This window comes from Macaca nemestrina, chromosome 7 (assembly GCF_043159975.1).
Source record: "Macaca nemestrina isolate mMacNem1 chromosome 7, mMacNem.hap1, whole genome shotgun sequence".
Taxonomy (NCBI): Eukaryota; Metazoa; Chordata; class Mammalia; order Primates; family Cercopithecidae; genus Macaca; species Macaca nemestrina.
This window is the reverse complement of record NC_092131.1, coordinates 161,364,263-161,387,401: the sequence shown is the minus strand read 5'-3', so window position 1 is coordinate 161,387,401 and position 23,139 is coordinate 161,364,263. Positions and strand designations below refer to the sequence as shown.

The window sequence follows — 23,139 nt, the reverse complement described above, 5'->3', positions numbered from 1 at the left end:
ATGGCCCGTTATTGATTAAAGCTAAGGTAAATGGTCTTCCAAGTTTTTGTGCTTTTGAATTGATCAGTCTCGTGTTGGCATGCAGTTACAGAATTTTATTACTGGCCAGGTGTGGTGGCTCATGCCTGTTATCCCAGCACTTTAAGAGGCTGAGTCAGGCAGATTACTTGAGTCCAGGAGTTTAAGACCAGTTTGGGCAATGTGGCAAAACCCTGTCTACAAAAAAATTTAACGGGTGTGGTGGTGCACATCTATGGTCTCAGCTATTCGGGAGGCTGAGATGAGAGGATCACCTGAGCCTGTAATGCAGAGGTTGCACGGTGGCCCACGCCTGTAATCCCAGCACTTTGGGAGGCTGAGGTGGGTGGGTCACCTGTGCTCAGGAGTTCAAGATTGTGTCACTGCACTGCAGCCTGGGCGGCAGAGTGAGATCTTACCTCCAAAACAAAAAAAGGCCAGGTGCAATGGCTCGTGCCTAGAATCCCAGCACTTTGGGAGGCCAAGGCAGGCAGATCATCTGAGGTTGGGAGTTCAAGACCAGCCTAGCCAACTTGGTAAAACCCTGTTTCTACTAATAATACAAAAATTAGCTGGGCATGGTGGCATACGCCTTTAATCTCAGCTACTCGGGAGGCTGAGGCAGGAGAATTGCTTGAACCCAGGAGGTGGAGGTTGCCGTGAACCAAAATAACGCCACTGCACTCCAGCCTGGGCGACAGAGTGAGACTCCATCGCAATAAAAAAAGAGAGAAGAAAATAATTACCTACTTTGGGCTGTATTTCTAAGCAGTCCAGTTTTGACAAGACTAGCTGTATGTACTGAGACACAATCAGCTTTACATGTTTTTCTAGCTGTATTGCTATTAATATCAGAAGGGAATGCCGCCTTCCTACCACTGTCATTCTTTTTTTTTTTTTTTTTGAGACGGAGTCTCGCTCTGTCACCCAGGCTGGAGTGCAGTGGCCGGATCTCAGCTCACTGCAAGCTCCGCCTCCCGGGTTCACGCCATTCTCCTGCCTCAGCCTCCCGAGTAGCTGGGACTACAGGCGCCTGCCACCTCGCCCGGCTAAGTTTTTGTATTTTTAGTAGAGACGGGGTTTCACCGTGTCAGCCAGGATGGTCTCGATCTCCTGACCTCGTGATCCGCCCGTCTTGGCCTCCCAAAGTGCTGGGATTACAGGCTTGAGCCACCGCGCCCGGCCACCACTGTCATTCTTAACTGTTGTTTCCCCTTTGCCTTGGAGGAATTATAAAGATGTCATGAGAAACTTGGTCAGCTATATCAGAAATACAATGTTCATTTCCACTGTTGTTTTTGTTCTCTATAGCTTCCCATTGACCGGGGTGGAGGTGAAGGAAAGGCCATGTACATTGACACCGAGGGTACCTTTAGGCCAGAACGACTGCTGGCAGTGGCTGAGAGGTAGGTTACTGGGTTAGATAAGAGGGAATATGGCTACACTTATCAAAGTAGTGACTGCCCGGGTTAGTTTGGCCAAAGAGTGTTTCTTCTATAACCCCACTTCCCAAAGTTATATGTGTGGTTCAAAAGAATGACTTCCTTAGTAGAAAAAGGTGTTTTTTTTTTTTTTTTTTTTCCAGATGGAGCCTCGCTCTTGTCACCCAGGCTAGAGCGCAATGGCGTGATCTCAGCTCACTGCAACCTCCACCTCCTGGGTTCAGCCTCCCTAGTAGCTGAGATTACAGGTGCCCGCCACTACGCCCAGCTAATGTTTTGTATTTTTAGTAGAGATGGGGTTTCACCATGTTGGCCAGGCTGGTCTTGGACTCCTGACCTCAGGTGATCCACCTCCCTTGACCTTCCAAAGTGCTGAGATTACAGGCGTGAGCCACCACACCTGGCCAGGAAAAGGCATTCTTTACAGTTGCTCTCAGACTGGATTAAAAAAAAAAAAAAATCCAACTATATGTTTTCTTCCAGAGAAACCCTTTAGAAAGTAAAAGAATGGAAAAAGATATTGCATGCAAATAGTAACCATAAGAGACCCTGAGTGGCTATACTATTATCAGATAAAGTACACTTTAAGACAAACACATTATATACAAAGAGGAACATTTTATAATTAAAAGGTCAGTTTGTCAGGAAGATATAACAGTTGTAAACATATACACACACGCCTAACAACAAAGCCCCAAAATACACGAAACAAAAACTGAATTAAAGGGGGAAATAGACAACTCAACAATAATAGTAGGGGACCAGTTTTTCATTTTCAGTAATGGATACAGGCTTCAATATCTCACTCTCAATAATGAATATAATATGTATCAGAGGTCCTACTAAAGGGCATCTGTGAAATACCTACAGGTAGCATCATACTAAATGGTGAAAATTCTCTGTTGCCCAGACTGGAATGCAGTGGTGGTATCTTGTCTCACTGCAACTTCCACCTCTCGGGTTCAAGTGACTCTCCTGCCTCAGCCTCCCGAATAGCTGGTACTACAGGCGTGTGCCACCACGCCCAGCTAATTTTTGTATTTTTAGAAGAGACAGGGTTTCTCCATGTTGGCCAGGCTGGTCTCAAACTCCTGACCTCAAGTGATGTGCCTGCCTTGGCCTCCCAAAAGTGCTGGGATTACAGGTATGAGCCACTGCACCCAGCCTTAATGGTGAAATTCTGAATGCTTTTCCCCCTAAAGTCAGTAACAAGGCAAGGATGCCCACTTTCACTATTTACATTCAGTAATGTACCGAAGATTGTGGACAGTGTAGTCAGACAAGCAAATGAAATAAGTGGCATCCAGATTGGAATAGAAGAAGGAAAACTATTTACTGATGACATGGTGCTATATGTAGAAAATCCTACAAGAAAAACTAGAACTAAATAAACTGGTTCAGGAAAGTTGCAGAATACAGTATCAATATACAAAAATACATTGTATTTCTATATACTGGACCATAACAATTCAAAAGTCAAGCTTAAAAAAAACTTCACAGTAGCATGAAAAATAATAAAATACTTAGGAATAAATTTAACAAAAGGAATGTAAGATTTGTACAGCAAAAACTCTTAAAACATTGCTGAGAAAAATGGAAGATTTACATAAAGAGAAACATTCCATATCATGGATGGGAAAACTCAATATTATTAAAATGGCATTCTTGGCCAGGTACAGGGGCGCCCACCTTAATCCCAACACTTTGGGAGGCCAAGGTGGGCGGATTACCCGAGGTCAGGAGTTCCAGACCAGCCTGACCAGCATGGCAAATCCCTGTCTCTACTAAAAATACAAAAATTAGCCAGACATGGTGGCATACTGCCTGTAGTCCGAGCTACTTGGGAGGGTGAGGAAGGAGAATCACTTGAACCAGGGAGACAGGTTGCAGTAATCTGAGATTGTGCCACTGCACTCCAGCCTGGGTGGAGTCTGTCTCAAGACACCAGACTGAGTTCTCCTCAGATTTATCTACAGATTCAACACAATCCTGATCAAAATTCCAGCAAGCGTTTTTTTTTTGCAGAAATTTACAAAATAATCACATTTATGGGATATAACATATGGAAATGCAAAGGACCCAGAATAGCTGAAATGTCTGGAAAAAAAAGAAAATTTGAGATTTTAGACTTTTTGGTTTAAAAACTTATTATAAAGCTACAATAACCAAGACAATATGGTGATGGCATAAGGATAAACATGGAGAGTTCAGAAATGAAACCTTTATGGTCACTTGATTTTTGACGAAGGTAAGGGGCGATTTTTTTAAATTTTAAATTTTTTGCAAATACACATGGTCTCGCTGTGTTGCCCAGGCTGGTCTCGAACTCCTGGCTCAGGTGATCCTCCCAACTCAACCTTCCCAAAGTATTAGGATTACAGATGTGAGCCACCAAACCTGGTTGACAAGGCAATTTAATGAGGGAAAGAATGGTCTTTTCAATAAATTGTGCTGATGTAGGTGAATTTCCAAATGCAAAACAATAACTTTAGACCCTTACTATACACCACACGTAAAAATTAAAATAGATAACAGTGTGGTCATTCCTCAAAAAATTAAACACAGAATGACCATGTGATCTGACACTTCCATTTCCTGCTATATATTCAAAAGAATTGAAAATAGGAACTCAGAGACTTGGACACCGATGTTCATAGCAGCATTACTCACAATAGCTTTGGAAATAACCCTATGTCCATTGACAAATGAATATATAACATGTGGTATATACACACAATGAAATGTTATTTTAGCCTTAAAAGGAAGAAAAAAAATGTTTTTCTTAGACCTAGTCCTGCAGATAAAAAGATAGGAAATTCTGACACATGCTATTAACATCCACTCACCTTGAGGACATGCTAAGTGAAATAAGTTAGTCACAAAAAGACAAAAACTGAGGCCAGGCGCAGTGGCTTCATGCCTGTAATCCCAGCACTTTGGGAGGCCGAGGCAGGTGGATCACCTTAGGTCAGTTGAAACCAGCCTGGCCAACATGGTGAATCCCCATCACTACTAAAAATATGAAAAAATTAGCCAGGCGTGGTGGCACACACCTGTAATCCCAGCTACTCCGGAGGCTGAGGCAGGAGAATCGCTTGAACCTGGGAGTCGGAGGTTGCAGTGTGCCGAGATCATGCCATTGCACTATAGCCTGAGCAACAAGAGTGAAACTCTGGCTCGGAAAAGGAAAAAAAAGGACAAAAACTGTATGATTCCACTAATATGTGGTACTTCAAAATCAGACAGAAAGTAGAATGTGGTTTTCTGAGGGTAGGGAGACTGGGGTGTTATTGTTTAATGGTACAGTTTCAGTTGGGGATGATGAAAAAGCTCTGGAGATGAATAGTGGTGATGGTTGCATAGCAGCATGAATGTCCTTAATGCACCTGAACTGTATACTTTAAAATAGTTAAAATGCTCAATTTAATGTTATATGTTTTACTATACTGTTTTTAGAAGGGTGGTAATCCTAAATAAGAGCCTAAACTATAATGTTTCAGAGAGAACATGGGGGGAAATCTTAGTGACCTTGGGGTAGGCAAATATTAGCTACACCACCAAACACACAGTCCATGAAAGAATAAATTGATAATAGAGTGAGTTTTCACTTCATCAAAATTAAAAACTTTTGTGCTTCAAAGGACACTATGAAGAAAATGAAAAGATAACCCAAAGAATGTGAGAAAATATTTGCAAATCATGTATCTGATAAAGGTCTAGTATCCAGAATATATAAAGAACTATTATAACCCAACAATAAAAAGATAATCCAGTTGTTTAAATGGGCAAAGGATTTGAATAGATATCTCTCCAAAGAGGATATACAATGGCTGATAAGCACATAAAAAGATGCTCAACATCATTAATCATCAGGAAAATGCAAATTGAAACCGTGGTGAGCTACCACTTCACACCCACTATGAAGGCTATAATAAAAAAAGACAGTAACAAATACTGGGAGGACGTAGAGAAACTGGAACCCTCACATATTGCTGGTGACAATATGCATTGGTGGTCTCTTTGCAAAACAGGTGGCTGCTTAAAAAGTTAAAAATGAATTTACCATATGATGCAGCAATTTTACTCTAGTTATATACCCAAGAGAAATAAAAACATGTCATACAAAGACTTGTATGATAATGTTTATGGTATCACTGTAATAGCCCAAAATATCCATCAACTGGTAAAGGAATAACCAAAATTTGTTTTCTCCATACAATGGGATACTCTTCAGCAATAAAAAAAGAACTTAAGTACTGATACATGTTAACAACATGGATGAACTTTGAAATATGCTAAATGATAGAAGTTAAACACAAAAGACCACATATTGTATGATTCCGTTTATATGAAATTTCCAGGCCGGGCGCGGTGGCTCACGCCTGTAATCCCAGCACTTTGGGAGGCCGAGACGGGCGGATCACAAGGTCAGGAGATCGAGACCACGGTGAAACCCCGTCTCTACTAAAAATACAAAAAATTAGCCGGGCGCGGTTGTGGGCGCCTGTAGTCCCAGCTACTCGGGAGGCTGAGGCAGGAGAATGGCGTGAACCCGGGAGGCGGAGCTTGCAGTGAGCCAAGATCGCGCCACTGCACTCCAGCCTGGGCGACAGAGCGAGATTCCGTCTCAAAAAAAAAAAAAAAAAGAAATTTCCAGAAGGGGATAATCTAAGAGATAGAATTGTGGTTACTGTCGATAGGAATTAGGAGTAATTGTGAATGAAGCTGAGAGATTTTTTTAGGGGTGATGAAAATGTTCTAAAATTGGATTGTGCTCATGGTTATACAACTCTGCAAATTCACTAAAGCTCTCAATGAATTTTATATTTACAGCGGGTCATTTTTGAGATATGTTAATTATACCTGAGTAAAGCTTGTGAAGAGGTTATAAGTTTCTGTATCCTCAAATAAAGTTTTGAAATACAGCCTCAAAATTGTTTTACTTCTTTTCCTTTGTCTAGGGTCAAATGTGGTAATTTAGCCCTGCCACACATTTTATGGAAACCCAGTGATAAAACAATTTAATTATATGCTGAGATGTCAGACTCAAGTTGGAACCTGCCTAAATAAGTTGAGGAGAATATTCTCTCTTGTTTTATAATCAAATTATCTTTCCCAGCTTATAACTTGAGGACTGCAACCTATTAAATGTATACCCTGGGCCGGGCTGCGGTGGCTCAAGCCTGTAATCCCAGCACTTTGGGAGGCCGAGACGGGCGGATCACGAGGTCAGGAGATCGAGACCATCCTGGCTAATATGGTGAAACCCCGTCTCTACTAAAAATACAAAAAAAAAACTAGCTGGGCGAGGTGGTGGGCGCCTGTAGTCCCAGCTACTCGGGAGGCTGAGGCAGGAGAATGGCGTAAACCCGGGAGGCGGAGCTTGCAGTGAGCTGAGATCCGGCCACTGCACTCCAGCCTGGGCAACAAAGCGAGACTCCGTCTCAAAAAAAAAAAAAATAAAAAAAAATAAATGTATACCCTGAAGCACAAAATTAGGTTGGAATAGTAATTGCAGCTTTTTGCCTCTGACTACAAAATCCCTATGAAGGAAAAGGAATTACTCTTTTGCAGCCTGATCTTAGTTTTCTGAAGATGTATATACTTGTGTCTTCCCTCCCAAAATTGTTTTGGCAATCTTGTACAGCATTCATACTTTTAAGTATACTATTTTAGTAGTTTAAGGATTCTCTTTTGCACAGAGTCACTAAAACATCGTCTCGTAACATAAGTATTCAGATAGGATAGATGAGCTAGTAGAATATAGGCTATGAGGACAAGAACTTTGATTTGGTCAACCACTGGATGCCCAAGCCATAGAGCAGTGCATTCAGCATTTGTTAATGAATGTTTTGCTCACAAAAAATATTTTTTTTGTTTGTGTTTTTAGAGATGGGGTCTCACTCTGCCCCGCTAGAATGCAACAGTACAATCAACAGTACAACAGTACAACTGCAGCCTCTGACTCCAGGGCTCAAGCAGTCCTCCCTCCTCAGTGTAGCTGGGATTACAGGCATGTACCACCAAGCCCAGCAAATATTTTTCTATTTTTCTTTCTTTTTCTTTTTCTTTTTTTTTTTTTTTTTTTTTTTTTTTTTTTTTTTGAGACAGAGTTTTGCTCTTGTTGCCCAGGCTGGAGTGCAATGGCATGATCTTGGCTCACTGCAACCTCCGCCTCCCATGTTCAAGCAATTCTCCTGCCTCAGCCTCCTGAATAGCCGGGATTACAGGCATGCACCACCACGCCCAGCTAATTTTGTATTTTTAGTAGAGAGGGGGTTTCTCCATGTTGAGGCTGGTCTTGAACTCCTGACCTCAGGTGATCCCCTGCCTCAGCCTCCCAAAGTGCTGGGATAACAGGCATAAACCACGGTTCACGCCATTCTCCTGCCTCAGCCTCCCGAGTAGCTGGGACTACCGGCACCCGCCACCGCACCTGGCTAATTTTTTTGTATTTTTTAGTAGAGACGGGGTTTCACCGTGTTAGGATGGTCTCGGTCTCCTTACCACGTGATTCACCCACCTTGGCCTCCCAAAGTGCTGGGATTACAGGCGTGAGCCACCGTGCCCTGCCTATTATTTTTGTAGAGATGAGGTCTCACTGTGTTGCCCAGGCTGGTCTCGAACTCTTGGCCTAGAGTGATTCTCCCTCCTCAGCCTCCCAAAGTGCTGAGATTACAGGCAGGCATAAGTGACTGTGCCTCACTGAAAAATATGTTTACATAGAAATTTCATTAATTTGTTTTAATCAGGTCTCTTTATCAGCCAGGCGCGATGGCTCGCACCTGTAATCCCAGCACTTTGGGAGGCCGAGATGGTCGGATCACAAGATCGAGATCGAGATCATCCTGGCTAACACGGTGAAACCCCGTCTCTACTGAAAATACAAAAAATAAGCTGGGCATTGTGGTGGGTACCTGTAGTCCCAGCTACTCGGGAGGCTGAGGCAGGAGAATGGCATGAACCCGGGAGGCAGAGCTTGCAGTGAGCCGAGATCGCACCACTGCGCTCCAGCCTGGGCCACAGAGCGAGACTCCATCTGGAAAAAAAAAAAAAATCAGGTCTCTCTATCAAGAAAAAAATGTGTATTTCTGAGAATGTCACAAGGCCTCCTTAAGCTAATAAAAAATAGCCCTCTTTCATTCACAACAGAAGAACCCTTACTGATTAATTTTTGCCATGCCCTGTTGAAGAATATTAACCCACATTCATGTTACTGTAGCTTTGATGTTTCCAGAACATGGTCCCCAGCATTACCATTACTTGAGATTAGAAATGCAAATTGTCTGATGGGACTTCAGATCTACTGAATCAGAAACAATCAGATACTCGGGCTAGCAACCTGTTTTAACAAGCTCTCCAGGGCCAGGCACCATGGCTCACGCCTGTAATCCCAACACTTTGGGAGGCCGAGCTGGTGGATCACTTGAGGCCAGGAGTTTGAGACCACCCTAGCCAACATGGTAAAACCCCGTCTCTACTAAAAATACAAAAACTAGCTGGGCACATTGGCAGGTGCCTGTAATCCCAGTTAGTCGGGAGGCTGAGGCAGAAGAATCGCTTGAACCCGAGAGGCGGAGGTTGCAGTGAGCCAAGATCGTGCCACTGTACTCCAGACTGGGTGACAGAGCGAAGCTCCATCTCAAAAAAACAATAAAAAAAAACAAAAAACAAAAAAACACAAGCTCTCCAGGTAATCTTATGCTTGCTAAAGTTTGAAAACCATGACCACAATTGCTAGCCTTGCTTGAAAATCTTTGAAGTACTGTGAAAGAATGAGGCAGGAGAATCGCTCATTTGAGATAAGCTTAGATTTTCAAATGTACATGTTAAGAATAACCTGAGGTATTTGTTAAATATACAAATTACCAGGCTCTTCTCTGATAATTCTAATTCATTGAGTCTAGGTTAGGCTCAGGATTTTTTTTCCTTTTCTCTGTTTTTTTTTTTTTTTTTTTTTTTTTTTTTTTTTTTTTGAGACGGAGTTTCACTCGTCACCCAGGCTGCCAGGCTGGAGTGCAGTGGCGTGATACCGGCTCACTGCAACCTCCTCCTCTCGGGTTCAAGCGATTCTCCTGCCTCAGCCTCCCGAGTACCTGGGATTACAGGCACGCACCACCATGCCCATCTAAATTTTGTATTTTTAGTAGAGATTGGGTTTCACCATGTTGGCCAGGATAGTCTCGGACCCCTGACCTCAAATGATCCGCTTGCCTTGGCCTCCCAAGGTGCTAGGATTACAGGCGTGACTCACCGTGCCCAGCCCAGGAATTTGTTTCCTAACGGGTGTTCCAGGTTATTCTTATCTTTAAGGAAGTTCAAGAAACACTATGAAAGAGGATGCTATTTCCAGCCAACTTTTCCCAAGCTGTGGGAATTCCATGTCCTGCTTCTGGAGCCTAAGCACAGAGGTTCCTGTAGTTTTTTTTGTGAGCACTGCTGAGAGAAAAGCTAGAACAACTCTTTTTTCTGGTAAACCTTCTCTGTTTTTATAGCAAATAGATAATCTCCCTTTCTTTTTTAATTTTTAATTTTTTAAAATTTTATAAATAGAGACAGGGTTTTGCCATGTTGCCCAGGCTGGTTTCAAACTCCTGAGCTCAAGCAATCCTCCCTCCTCAGCCTCCCAAAGTGCTGGGATTACAAGCATGAGCCACTGCGCCCAGCCTCTTCTCCCTTTCTGATAGTAGATTATACCAGTGTATTTTTTTGTTTGTTTTTGAGACAGTCTTGCTCTGTCACCCAGGGTGGAGTGCAGTGGTGTGATCTCGGCTCACTGCAACCTCTGCCTCCTGGGTTCAAGAGATTCTCCTGCCTCAGCCTCGTGAGGAGCTGAGAAGCAGGGATTACAGGCACCTGCCACCACACCCGGCTGCAGTTTGTATTTTTAGTAGAGACGGTGTTTCACCAGGTAGGCCAGGCTGGTCTCAAACTCCTGATCTCACGTGATCTGCGCACCTTGGCCTCGCAAATTGCTGGGATTACAGGTGTGAGCCACCGTGCCCAGCCATATCAGTGTTTCTTGAGGCACAACTAGAAGACTTGTGAGGTAAAGTACTTACGCCTGTTATAGCTTGTTTTTTTTGTTTGTTTGTTTAACCATACATTCACAGTCTAAATAGAGAAAACATATATCTCTTCATTCTTCTTTTATTTGGTCAGGATCGTAAGGTGTAATTCTATCCTTATGCCATCTGTTTAATCTTCATGATAGAATCATGAACCTAGAACATAATTATAGCACACTGGGTTATATGTAAACATTCTCTTTTGAACTTTTTTTTTTTTTTTTTTTTGAGACGGAGTCTTGCTCTGTCGCCCAGGCTGGGGTGCAGTGGCCGGATCTCAGCTCACTGCAAGCTCCGCCTCCCAGGTTTACGCCATTCTCCTACCTCAGCCTCCCGAGTAGCTGGGACTACAGGCGCCCGCCAACCCGCCCGGCTAGTTTTTTTGCATTTTTTAGTAGAGATGGGGTTTCACCGTGTTAGCGAGGATGGTCTCAATCTCCTGACCTTGTGATCCGCCCGTCTCGGCCTCCCAAAGTGCTGGGATTCCAGGCTTGAGCCACCGCGCCCGGCCTTTTTTTTTTTTTTTTTTTTTTTTGAGATGGAGTCTTACTCTGTCACCCAGTCTGGAGTGCAATGGTGCGATCTCCACTCACAGCAACCTCCGTCTCCCAGGTTCAAGTGATTCTCCTGCCTCAGCCTCCCATGTAGCTGGGATTGTAATAGGTGACTGCCACCACGCCTGGCTAATTTTTGTATTTTCAGTAGAGACAGGGATTTGCCATGTTGGCCAGACTGGTCTCCAACTCCTGATATCAGGTGATCCACCCGCCTCGGCATCCCAAAGTGCTAGGATTACAGGCATGAGCCACCGTTCCTGGCCCTCAAAGAATAGATTTGATTTAGGCTGGGTGTGGTGGCTCATGCCTGTAGTCCCAGTATTTTGGGAGGTTGAGGTGGGCAGACTATGAGGTCAGGAGTTCAAGACCAGCCTGATCAGTATGGTGAAACCCTGTCTCTACTGAAAATAAATTAGCCATGCATGGTAGTGCACGCCTGTAATCCCAGCTACTCGGGAGGCTGAGGCAACAGAATCGCATGAACCTGGGAGGCGGAGGTTGCAGTGAGATCACGCCACTGCACTCCAGCCTGGGTGACAGAGCAAGACTCCGTCTCAAAAAAAAAAAAGAATAGATTTGATTTGTCCTGAAGACTTGCCAGGTAGAGCTCATAGTAGTTGGGTGCTATCATCTCTCTGCTTGTAGTTTGCCTGAATTTCTTAATAGAAAGGGAATTACATTCTTTGGCCCTGAAACTACTCTCAGTACCACTTCTTCCCTACCTATTCAGGTAATTGTCAGAAATGAATTGCTCATCTGCCTGAGTTCTGTATGCAGCCTAAAAATGTTTTCTCCTCTCCCATAGGTATGGTCTGTCTGGCAGTGATGTCCTGGATAATGTAGCATATGCTCGAGCGTTCAACACAGACCATCAGACCCAGCTCCTTTATCAAGCATCAGCCATGATGGTAGAATCTAGGTGTGTGCTCAGTGTAAGACATCAAATATGTTCTTCGAGTCCTTCCCTGAGTCTTGTAATGGCTATTTGGCCAGATTGATAGTAGCTTGAATTAGAAATGAGGAGGTTTAAGTTTAATTCCTGTTTTGACACTCTTGCTTTATAGTTTAGGTCAAGTACCTATTAAAAATGAAATCATAATCTACTTGAATTTGCTGGAAATCTTGTTAAACGGTGCGTCAGATGTTAGTGCTGTGCAAATATTTTATTTTATTTTATTTTATTTTATTTTATTTATTTATTTTTTTTTTTGAGACGGAGTCTCGCTCTGTCGCCCAGGCTGGAGTGCAGTGGCGCGATCTCGGCTCACTGCAAGCTCCGCCTCCCGGGTTCACGCCATTCTCCTGCCTCAGCCTCCCGAGTAGCTGGGACTACAGGCGCCCACAACCGCGCCCGGCTAATTTTTTGTATTTTTAGTAGAGACAGGGTTTCACCGTGGTCTCGATCTCCTGACCTTGTGATCCGCCCGCCTCGGCCTCCCAAAGTGCTGGGATTACAGGCGTGAGCCACCGCGCCCGGCCTGTGCAAATATTTTAATAAAACATCTACATACAAGGAAAACTATGAATATGAGATTTTAGGGTGGTAAAGAAGGGAGCAGAATCTGACACAGGCTAGAAATAGGCTTCAGAGAATCCTTGTTTCCTGTAGGTATGCACTGCTTATTGTAGACAGTGCCACCGCCCTTTACAGAACAGACTACTCGGGTCGAGGTGAGCTTTCAGCCAGGCAGATGCACTTGGCCAGGTTTCTGCGGATGCTTCTGCGACTTGCTGATGAGGTAAGTTGTGGGATAGGGACAGAGAATGCCTACTTTCAGTGGCTGTGAATTCCAGGAACCTTGCTAGGAAGCCAAGACATCAGTGCCTGAGATCATCAAGCTCTATTAGAAAAGGAAGGAGAGAGACATTAGTCATTCATTGCTTTGTGGGGCAAAGTGGTGGCAGTATTGAGGTTCTTGGAGTGTCTACGGCCACAAAATTGACATTTATCCTTTCCCCATCAGTTTGGTGTAGCAGTGGTAATCACTAATCAGGTGGTAGCCCAAGTGGATGGAGCAGCCATGTTTGCTGCTGATCCCAAAAAACCTATTGGAGGAAATATCATCGCCCATGCATCAACAACCAGGTAAGGTGTTGATGGGATTGATTCTTTTCAGAATGTCATGTTAACTGTGAAGTAGACATGAATATATAGTATTTTCATTTAAGCCCTGTTAAAGCTACTGTTGTATAGACACTTAGGAACTCTTGCTAATCTAATTAACATGCTCTGGTTGGTATAGATGTTTTAGTTCATAAAAGAATTAAAAACCCACAAGTGTGGAAGAATGAATATGAATAATAGAGATGCCTCTCCCTCGTTATTTAAAAAATGGGCTGGGCACTGTGATTCACACTGATAATACCAACACTTTGGGAGGCCAAGGTGAGAGGATGACTTGAGGCCAGGAATTCGAGACTAGTCAGGGTAACAAAGTGAGGCCCCTGTCTCTACAAAAGAGGTAGCCGGTGTGGTGGCATGTGCCTGTAGTCTTAGCTACCGAGGAGACTGAGGCAGGAGGATCAGTTGAGCGTAGGAATTCGAGGCTGTGTTGAGCTATGATCACACACCACTGCACTCCAGCCTGGCAAAAGATCAAGCCAGTGTCTTGAAAGAAACTTTTTCTTTTTTTAATGTTTGTTTCAGTATGGACAGTCCACTGAGAGGGGCCAGGGCAAAAATGGATTCTGCCAGGTTGGAAATGCACTAAGGAAAACAGTACAGAAATATTCCCAGGGTCCTTCTAGGAAGAATACATGTCTAAAAAATTTTCAGCTCTGTTTTAAAGTCAGGATGGAATTGTTTAATTATAACAAATTGGTGCTTTGGTCTGTGTCTTTGGGTCAGATTGTATCTGAGGAAAGGAAGAGGGGAAACCAGAATCTGCAAAATCTACGACTCTCCCTGTCTTCCTGAAGCTGAAGCTATGTTTGCCATCAATGCAGATGGAGTGGGAGACGCCAAAGACTGAATCATTGGGTTTTTCTCTGTTAAAAACCTTAAGTGCTGCAGCCTAATGAGAGTGTACTGCTCCCTGGGGTTCTCTACAGGCCTCTTCCTGTTGTGACTACCAGGAAAAGGCTTCCAGGAAAACAGCTATTGTATCAGTTTTTCTGATGGTGTAAACAGGACACAGGTCAGTAATCACAAACTAATCTAAAATGTTTATTCCTTCTGTAGTGTATTAATCTCTGTGTGTTTTCTTTGGTTTTGGAGGAGGGGTATGAAGTATCTTTGACATGGTGCCTTGGGAATGACTTGGGTTTAACAAGCTGTGTACTGGACAATCTTAGTTTCCAGGAGAACTAAAGCTGGAGAGACGTGACCCTTCTCTCACTTCTGAATTAATGGTAAAATAAAATGCCTGAGCTATGTAGCAAAGGGAATGGGTCTCTGCACAGATTCTTTTTTTCTGTCAGTAAAACTCTCAAGCAGGTTTTTAAGTTGTCTATCTGAATGATCTTGTGTAAGGTTTTGGTTATGGAGTCTTGTGCCAAGCCTACTGGGCCATTAGCCCTTCACCGACTGCCTGTTTGGTCTTTTATTGCTAAGACTAACTCAAGATAATTCTAGAGTCTTAAGCATTTCAGGCCAGGTGTGGTGTCTTGTGTCTGTAATCCCAACATTTTGGGAGGCCGAGGTGGTGGATCGCTTGAGCCCAGGAGTTTTAAGTCCAGCCTGGCCAACATGGCGAAACCCCATCACTACAAAAATGCCAAACTTAGCTGGACATGCTGTGGCCCGTGCCTATAGTCCCAGCTACTCGATAGCCTGAGGTGGGAGGATCACTTAAGCCTGGAAGGTGGAGGTTGCAGTGAGTTGAGATTGTACCACTGTACTCCAGCCTGGGCGACAGAATGAGACCATGTTTCAAACAAAAAAGAAAGCAATCATTTCAGAGGCTAAGTAAACAGATTTGATTGTGAGGCTTCTAATAAAGTAGTTATTAGTAGTGAATGTGCTGTTTATAGCAGTTATTCTAGTGCAAGCTATTTCAAGACAGGGTTTCCGTAATCTTTTTGGCTCTGTATAGGGGTGATCAGTTTCTATTACTTTAAGATTTGAAACCAGAAAGGAAAGTCCCACTTGCAGATGATTGTGCTTGTCTTTCAACCTAATAGAAAATAAAAGACAGACATACCATGGCTTGCCTTGTGGCTTTTTTTTTTGAGACGGAGTTTCACTCTTGTTGCCTAGGCTGGAGTGCAGTGGCGCGATCTTGGCTCACCACAACCTCCGCCTCCTGGGTTCTAGCAATTCTCCAGCCTCAGCCTCCCGAGTAGCTGGGACAATAGATGCCTGCCACCACGCCCTGCTGATTTTTGTATTAGTAGTAGAGATGGGGTTTCACCATGTTGGCCAAACTGGTCTCGAACCCCTGATCTCAGTGATCTGCCCACCTTGACCTCCCAAAGTGTTGGGATTACAGGCACGAACCACCTTGCATAGCCCTGTGATGCTTTGTTTTAAAAGCAGTTCTAGTCTTTTTTTTTTTTTTTTTGAGACAGAGTCTGGCTCTGTCGCCCAGGCTGGAGTGCTGTGGTACAATCTGGACTCACTGCAAACTCTGCCTCCCAGGTTCACACCATTCTCCTGCCTCAGCTTCCCGAGTAGCTGGGACTATAGGCGTCCGCCATCACGCCCGGCTATTTTTAGTAGAGACAGGGTTTCACCGTGTTAGCCAGGATAGTCTCGATCTCCTGACTTTGTGATCCGCCCGCCTCGGCCCTCCAAAGTGCTGCGGTTACAGGCGTGAGCCACCGCGCCTGGCCTTTTTTTTTTTTTTTTTTTTTTTTTTTGAGACAGAGTCTTGCTCTGTTGCCCAGGCTGGAGTGCAGTGGCACAACTCACTGCAACCTCCGCCTACCAGGTTCAAGCGATTCTCCTGCCTCAGCCTCCCGAGTAGCTGGGATTACAGGCATGTGCCACCATGCCTGACAAATTTTTGTATTTTTAGTAGAGATGCTTTTCACTATTTTGACAAGGCTGATCTTGAACTCCTGACCTCAGGTAATCTGGCCACCTTGGCCTCCCAAAGTTCTGGGATCACAGATGTGAGCCACCACACCTGGCCTGTCTTTAAAGATTAAGAATCAGGGACTGGGCCAGGTGTGGTGGCTCACATCTGTAATCCCAACGGGAGGCCAAAGTGGGTAGATCACTTGAGCCAGGAGTTTGAGGTCAGCCTGGGCAACATGGTGAAACCCTGTCTGTACAAAAAATATAGAAGTTAAAAAATTATTCATGCATGTTGGGATACACTTATAGTCCCCAGCTACTCCAGTGGCTTAGGTGGGAGGATCCCTTGAGCCCAGGAGGTAGCGGCTGCAGTGAGCCCTGTTCACACCACTGCACTGCAGCACGGGTGACAAAGCAAGGCCGTCTCAAAAAAAAATCAAAGATTGAAAAGTAGCATTGTCAATGTCCCTGGAAGCCAGATGCCAAATGGAGTTTATGGGACTCTTTTTTTTCCCTTTACTTCATTTCAGTAGTTAGCACTTCCAATCCATATCTTACCCAAAGTGCTCAGTGACCATCCAAAATGTTTTCCTGTTTTTAAAATAAATTTATTGTACAGTTAAGGTGTACAACATGATGTTATGATACTAATACATATAAGGAGGCCAGGCACAGTGGCTCACACCTGTAATGCCAGCACTTTGGGAGGCCGAGGCGGGCGGATCACCTGAGGTCAGGAGTTCGAGAACAGCCTGGCCAACATGGCAAAACCCCATTTCTACTAAAAATAAAAAACTGGCCGGGCGTGGTGGCTCACACCTGTAATGCCAGCACTTTGGGAGGCTGAGGTGGGCAGATCACCTGAGGTCGGGAATTTGAGACCAGCCTGACCAACATGGAGAAACCCCATCTCTACTAAAATTACAAAATTAGCCGGGTGTGGTTACACATGCCTATAATCCCAGCTACTTGGGAGGTTGAGGCAGGAGAATTGCTTGAACCCGGGAGGCGGAGGTTGCAGTGAGTCAAGATCGTGCCATTGCAGTCCAGCCTGGGCAACAAGAGCGAAAAAAACTCCATCTCAAAAAATATATATACAAAACTTACCTGTGCGTGGTGGCACACACCTGTAATCCCAGCTACGCGGGAGGCTAAGGCAGGAGAATTGCTTGAACCCGGGAGACACAGGGTGCAGTGAGCCCAGATCACACCACTGCACTTCAGCCTGGGTACAGAGCGAGACTCCATCTCAAAAACAAAACAAAAATATAAGTGTCCAATGACACTGATATCCCTGCCAGGAAGAATAAGGTTTTCAGCCTGATCTGGCTCAGGTACCTTTTCCTCTGAATGCTCATGTTATTGGTGGCTGGGCCAAGCCGCTTGTTCTCCATACAGAATAGTCAGCGTTCCTAATTAAAAAAAAAACCTTTAAAACCTCTTATTCACACCTTAATCTTTTGGTGACAGGTCTCACCTGAGCTGGCTAGGAAAAAAAAAAAAAAAAGCTGCTCCAGCCTTCCTTGAAAGCCCTCTCAGTGCCACTGTGCAGGATGTGCCATCCAGAGCTTCCTAAAGGTATTGAGGGGGTGAGGGGGAGAAGAGGGATGCGGGTGACAGAAATACCAGGGTAACCTTGTTTTTCCCCCGAGGACATTATTGAGACCCTTAGTGGGAGGGTTTCTGGTAAGGGGCAATTTTGTGTTTGCCTGTTCTTTGGGAAAATCACCTGGAGACACATGGATTCCCAGACCCACCTAATCTAGGTTTTAGACCAAAAAGGAATGTTTTATTATTAGAATTGAGTGTATCTCAGGTCCTCTTTCATTACTACACCACAAAATAAATCTGAGGGCCAGGCACAGTGGCTAACACCTGTAATCTCAGCACTTTGGGAGGTTGAGGTGGGCGGATTGCCTGAGGTCAGGAGTTCAAACCCTGTCTCTACTAAAAATGCAAAAAAGTTTAGCTGGGTGTGGTGGTGTGCGCCTGTAATCCCAGCTACTCAGGAGGCTGATGCAGTGGAATCGCTTGAACCCGGGAGGTGGAGGTTGCAGTGAGCCGAGATCACGCCACTGTACTCCAGCCTGGGCAACAGAGCGAGACTCCATCTCAAAAAAAAAAAAAAAATCTGGGTTAGTGTAATAAAGACACAGTGACATTCTAGATTAAGAGGTTGGTTCATCTCAATTTTTTTTTTTTTTTTTTTTTGAGACAGAGTTTCGCTCTTGTTGCCCAGGCTGGAGTGCAATGGCATGATCTCAGCTCGCTACAACCTGTGCCTCCCAGGCTCAGGTGATTCTCTTGCCATAGCCTCCCTACTAGCCAAGATTACAGGCATGTGCCACCATACCAAGCTAATTTTTTTTTTCCCTGTATTTTTAGTAGAGATGGGGGTTTCATCATGTTGGCCAGGCTGGTCTCAAACTCCTGGCCTCATGTGTTCCACCCACCTCGGCCTCCCAGAGTGCTAGGATTGCAAGCATGAGCTACCACGCCCGGCCTAAGCATCTAAATTTTCTTCTAGGTGGATTTAGGGGTTTGTGCTCGTGGCCCTAAGAATGAACATGAGAGGGGCAGGGAGTACCTGCTTAGTGGCAATAGGCCTTGTTTAGGCTAAAAATAAGCTTGATACCTGTATTTCATATACTGTAAAGAGCATTAATCATAACCTGCCTGCAATAGCCTCTGTAGGTGGAAACAATCATGGAGGTGTCAAGTAAGAATACAGAGCTGATAACATCAAATTTGGTTTATTTCAAGTCTGTAACAAAATATATTCTAGGCAACTTTTCAGACATTGTTTGTTTTATAGCATCATAAACCCTATACCACTGCTGTCATTCCAAAAGCTAACAGGACTCTGGAAGTCATCAAGTGGTCCAGCCCAGGAATGCAGGTAGAATTCACATGATAGGTGATAAGAAAGCAATGCCTATGGGCTACTCTGATCCCTTTTATCTTGGTAGGTAAGGTATGATCTTAGGACTATATGTATTGAGGCCTATTCGTCAGTGAAAAAGATTAAAGTGACAAGTTCTGTGCTTTGTTCCTATAGCTTTGAAGTTCATCCACGTCACCAGCAGGCTCCACCCATGTGTAATCCTGGGGCAGGTGTGAATCTTGATTTTTTTCAAGAGATTACTCAAGGGAGAGAATAACAGAAACCCAAGCCACAAGTACTGCCCCAATTCTAGATTAGGTTAGAGGTTAGAATAAATTAACTAATGGGGAATGGTACTGGGTAGCAGTCAGACCCAGGAGTCAGATTTGTGTGGTTTCCTGATCTCAGCAAGGTCTAAGGAAAAAAGCCTTCCCCCCCACCTCCCCGCTTAAATAGTAGCATCGTCATGAAGGCCAGTGACATGTGGTTAGTCTCCTAAAGTGACTTCCAATTCTTCCAGGTCCTTCTGGAGAGCCAAATCCTAGGGAGACAAAGAACAAATCTAGGGCTCAATATTTAAACCAGCATTTTCCCAAACCAGTGGAACCTGAGAAGAGGGGCCCTTTGCTTCCTTTCTGAGCTCTGCTACAGTCTTTTTCCTACTTTCCCAGGATAGCCTGGAGCCTATTAAATCTGTCTCTTCCCCCTAGAGGTAGACGCTTTTTCCTAGGGAAATAAGACCTCTAGGAAAGACTTTTTTCTTAAAATTGTCACATGATTCAGTGAAGACAGGCAGTTTTGTTTTTTTGAGATGGACTTTCGCTCTTGTTGCCCAGGCTGGAGTGCAGTGGCATGATCTCAGCTCACTGCAACCTCCACCTCCTGGATTCAAGCGATTCTCCTGCCTCAGCCTCCTGAGTAGCTGGGATTACAGGCATGCACCACCATGCCCAACTAATTTTGTAATTTTAGTAGAGACGGGGTTTCTCTATGGCTGACCTTGAACTCCCGACCTCAGGTGATCTGCCCGACTTAAAAAGCATTACCTCCTTCGTGACATCTGGCAGCTCCAGGGCTAATTTCATCCACCACCTAGCTTCAGAGTTTTTCCCTAGTTCTCTATAGCACTGAAAAGAGACAACAGTGAAAACTGATACTGTGTGCTTTCAGGAGTTCCCAGAACTATGTTGAAGTAGAAAAGTGAGTTTACCTTGGAAATATATACCCTTCCTGCTTTGGAAAATCCTGGCTGTAGTTCTTCAGCCTGGGAAAAGGGACAAAGATATTTCAGTAAGAGGTTCCTATATTCTAATCAGGCTGAAGTTTGTTAGAGATTTCTAGTCCCCAACCATGTGGCTGATTCAGTGGGTCTGAAGAAATCTATATTTTTGATAAGCTGTGCAAGGATTCTGATTTTCCCATAGAACAGGCAAACACAAAATTGCCCCCTACCAGGAAAACCCCTCCCGTTAAGGGTCTCAGTAATGTCCTTAGGAAAAAAGGTTACCCTGGTGTTTTTGCCTGCCACCTGCCCCTCTCTGATACCTTTAGGAAGCTCTGGAGGGCATCTTCCACAGTGGCACTGAGAGGGCTTTCAAGCAAGGCTGTAGCAGTTTTTTTTTCTAGCCAGCTCAGATGAGAGACCTGCCACCAAAAGATCAAGGTGTGTATAAGAGGTTTTAAAAGTTTTTTTTTTTTTTTTTTTTTTTAAATCTTTGGGGATATACTGAAAATAGGGTCAAACGAGGCTGGGTCCAACCACCAATAATATGAGCATTCAGAGGAAAGGGCACCTGAGCCAGACCAGGCTGAGGATCTTGTTCTTCCTGGCAAGGAAATCAGTATCAGAAGGCATTTAGGACCAATAAGTCAAGTGCTGAAATGCAGCTTACCTGATAGCACCACCTGCCAAGAAGAAAGTGAGCCATGGGGTTTTCTGGCTGGAGAGCAATGGCTTTGTCCACATGCTCCTAAGGGGAAAATGTAAATATAAACTAACATCAGACACCAGAGTTGCTAAAAGAGAGGCAAGGGCTGGATGCGGTGGCTCATGCCTGTAATCCCTGCACTTTGGGAGGCTGAAGCAGGTGGATCACCTGAGTTCAGGAGTTTGAGACTAGTCCTGGCCAACATGGTGAAACCCCATCTCTACTAAAAATATAAAAATTAGCCGGGCATGGTGGTACATGCCTGTAATCCCAGCTACTTGGGAGGCTGAGGCAGGAAAATCGCTTGAACCCAAGAGGTAGCAGTGAGCCAAGATCACATCACTGCACTCCAGCTTGGGCAACAGAGTGAGACTCTGTCTCAAAAAAAAAAAAAAAAAAAGGCAAGTCACTGAGGCTGTAGAAAAGCTTTTGGCAGGGAGTCGGAAAGGAGCAGGGAATCTGGGATATGCCAGCACAAGGAAGGAGGAAAAGCCTGTCCTCACCTTGAAGCTAAAGCCACTCTGGATGCGCCTCTGGATGCTCTCATGCTCAGCCAGCTGACCACAAAGCACCGCATACCTAGGGGGGAAGCAGCAAGCTCAGGGAGAAGGGCTGAGCACCATCACTGTAAGGAATGGATGCCCCACCCACAGCCTAGTTGCATTGTCCCCTATCCCTCTACCCTCAACTAGCGCTAAAAATACCTAATTTTCATCTCTACGTAATCCCCTCTCTTCACAGACCTCTGGCCCCAACTAGTATTCTTTAGTAGATAATGGTAGGCTTACAAGTCTCCAAAGTATTCTAGGTATTAAAGCTGGATTCACCACAGTAAATCTCTCTTACACTTAAGAATATTTATGCAAGTTCTCAGTCCGTATCTCCAGATTTCCCCTCTCTCATAAAGAGTACAGCCACAGGCATTAATAAAAAAGCATCAAAATAATCAGCATGAAAGTATAAGAGACCTGAGTATACTACTTATCTTCTGGGCAGACAAAAAAGTGGGTCTCATTAGCTTTTAAGCATACAGGTGTATCACTGGGACTTGGGAAACAATTTCTTAGGATAGTCACAATGGGAGGGGATATTCTAGGAATTTTTTTTTTTTTTTTTTTTTGAGACGGAGTCTCGCTCTGTAGCCCAGGCTGGAGTGCAGTGGCCGGATCTCAGCTCACTGCAAGCTCCGCCTCCCAGGTTCATGCCATTCTCTGGCCTCAGCCTCCCGAGTAGCTGGGACTACAGGCACCCGCCACCTCGCCCGGCTAGTTTTTTGTATTTCTTAGTAGAGACGGGGTTTCACCGTGTTATCCAGGATGGTCTCGATCTCCTGACCTCGTGATCCACCCGTCTCAGCCTCCCAAAGTGCTGGGATTACAGGCTTGAGCCACCGCGCCCGGCCTATTCTAGGAATTTCTAATGTTAACTTGGAAACCAACAGAATCAGAGAAAGAAAGACCTCCTATATTTGCCCTCTTCCCCACATTGCCCCTCCCAAAGGGAACCAGCCAGCCAGCTTCCCATGGTCTGTCTTCAGAAACAAAGTCTTACTCCCCCATCCTCCCAGCATTGTTCCTAGCAGCATAGTTGACATTAGATGAGTAACCAGCCCAAGTTGCTTTTTCATGTATATGCTAAGTATCTGGAGGGTATCAGACACTTCTAGAGGCTCATTTCCATGTTTAATCCAAACAGCTGTTCCTCAGGAATAGCTATTCATCCTTGGAAGCCCCGAGAAGCAGTGACACCCAAGAAACAGTTACCTGGCCTCTGAGAAGAACCCTTGCAGAGACAAAATTTTCAGCAACAGATGGAGAAACACAGCCTCTCACTTAGCTCACAGTCTGAGGGTGGAGACATGAAAAGCAAGGGTGGCAGTGGGAAAGGAACATTTTCACTAAAACTCAGGTGCTGGAACCAGACCCCAGGATTTGAGTTCACCCTGGCCCAAGTAAGTTGACAGAACTTTGATGTTTCCGGAGGGGTGAGCTCACATCTACTTTTCCTCACACAAACCAAGCAAAGAAGCCGAAGTACCAGCAGCCAGGGATCACACAGTGGAAAGAAGAGCTTGTGCAGGATAGGGGAGCTGCAGATTGTCCCAGCCTCCTGAGAGCTAAGAACTCCAGTTTTGTAGCTAGGATGACTTACAAAGCTACTCATTTCTCCAAGCCCCATCAGAAAAAACCTTGTACTCCCCCCTTGCCTCATCCCCAAGCCACCTCCCCTACCAGAAACTTCCCTTGTCTCTGGCTAGGGGTAGACTGAGGCATGTGGAAATA

At 44.6% G+C, this 23,139-nt stretch overlaps 2 protein-coding genes across 10 annotated transcripts in view; one reads left to right on the top strand and one right to left on the bottom strand.

Annotated features, from left to right (window-relative positions):
• The window catches only part of LOC105493187 (RAD51 recombinase), a 42,183-nt gene extending 27,918 nt beyond the window's left edge, over positions 1 to 14,265 (top strand). For 4 of the 5 annotated variants that reach the window (XM_071067085.1, XM_071067083.1, XM_071067084.1 and 1 more), the window contains exons 6-10: positions 1,330 to 1,424; positions 11,891 to 12,004; positions 12,695 to 12,824; positions 13,050 to 13,171; positions 13,934 to 14,265. In XM_071067085.1, coding sequence (XP_070923186.1) covers positions 1,330 to 1,424; positions 11,891 to 12,004; positions 12,695 to 12,824; positions 13,050 to 13,171; positions 13,934 to 14,057 — 585 coding nt within the window. In that variant the 3' untranslated portion in view covers positions 14,058 to 14,265. The remainder of the gene's footprint in view (positions 1 to 1,329; positions 1,425 to 11,890; positions 12,005 to 12,694; positions 12,825 to 13,049; positions 13,172 to 13,933) is intronic. The other variant, XM_071067087.1, reaches the window with a different exon arrangement.
• Positions 14,266 to 18,782: 4,517 nt separating this feature from the next.
• The window catches only part of LOC105492139 (regulator of microtubule dynamics 3), a 29,955-nt gene continuing 25,598 nt past the window's right edge, over positions 18,783 to 23,139 (bottom strand). For all 5 annotated transcript variants that reach the window (XM_071067078.1, XM_071067076.1, XM_071067077.1 and 2 more), the window contains exons 8-13: positions 21,361 to 21,436; positions 20,822 to 20,899; positions 20,475 to 20,573; positions 20,140 to 20,193; positions 19,976 to 20,056; positions 18,783 to 19,470 (exon numbers count right to left, since the gene is read on the bottom strand). In XM_071067078.1, coding sequence (XP_070923179.1) covers positions 19,417 to 19,470; positions 19,976 to 20,056; positions 20,140 to 20,193; positions 20,475 to 20,573; positions 20,822 to 20,899; positions 21,361 to 21,436 — 442 coding nt within the window. In that variant the 3' untranslated portion in view covers positions 18,783 to 19,416. The remainder of the gene's footprint in view (positions 19,471 to 19,975; positions 20,057 to 20,139; positions 20,194 to 20,474; positions 20,574 to 20,821; positions 20,900 to 21,360; positions 21,437 to 23,139) is intronic.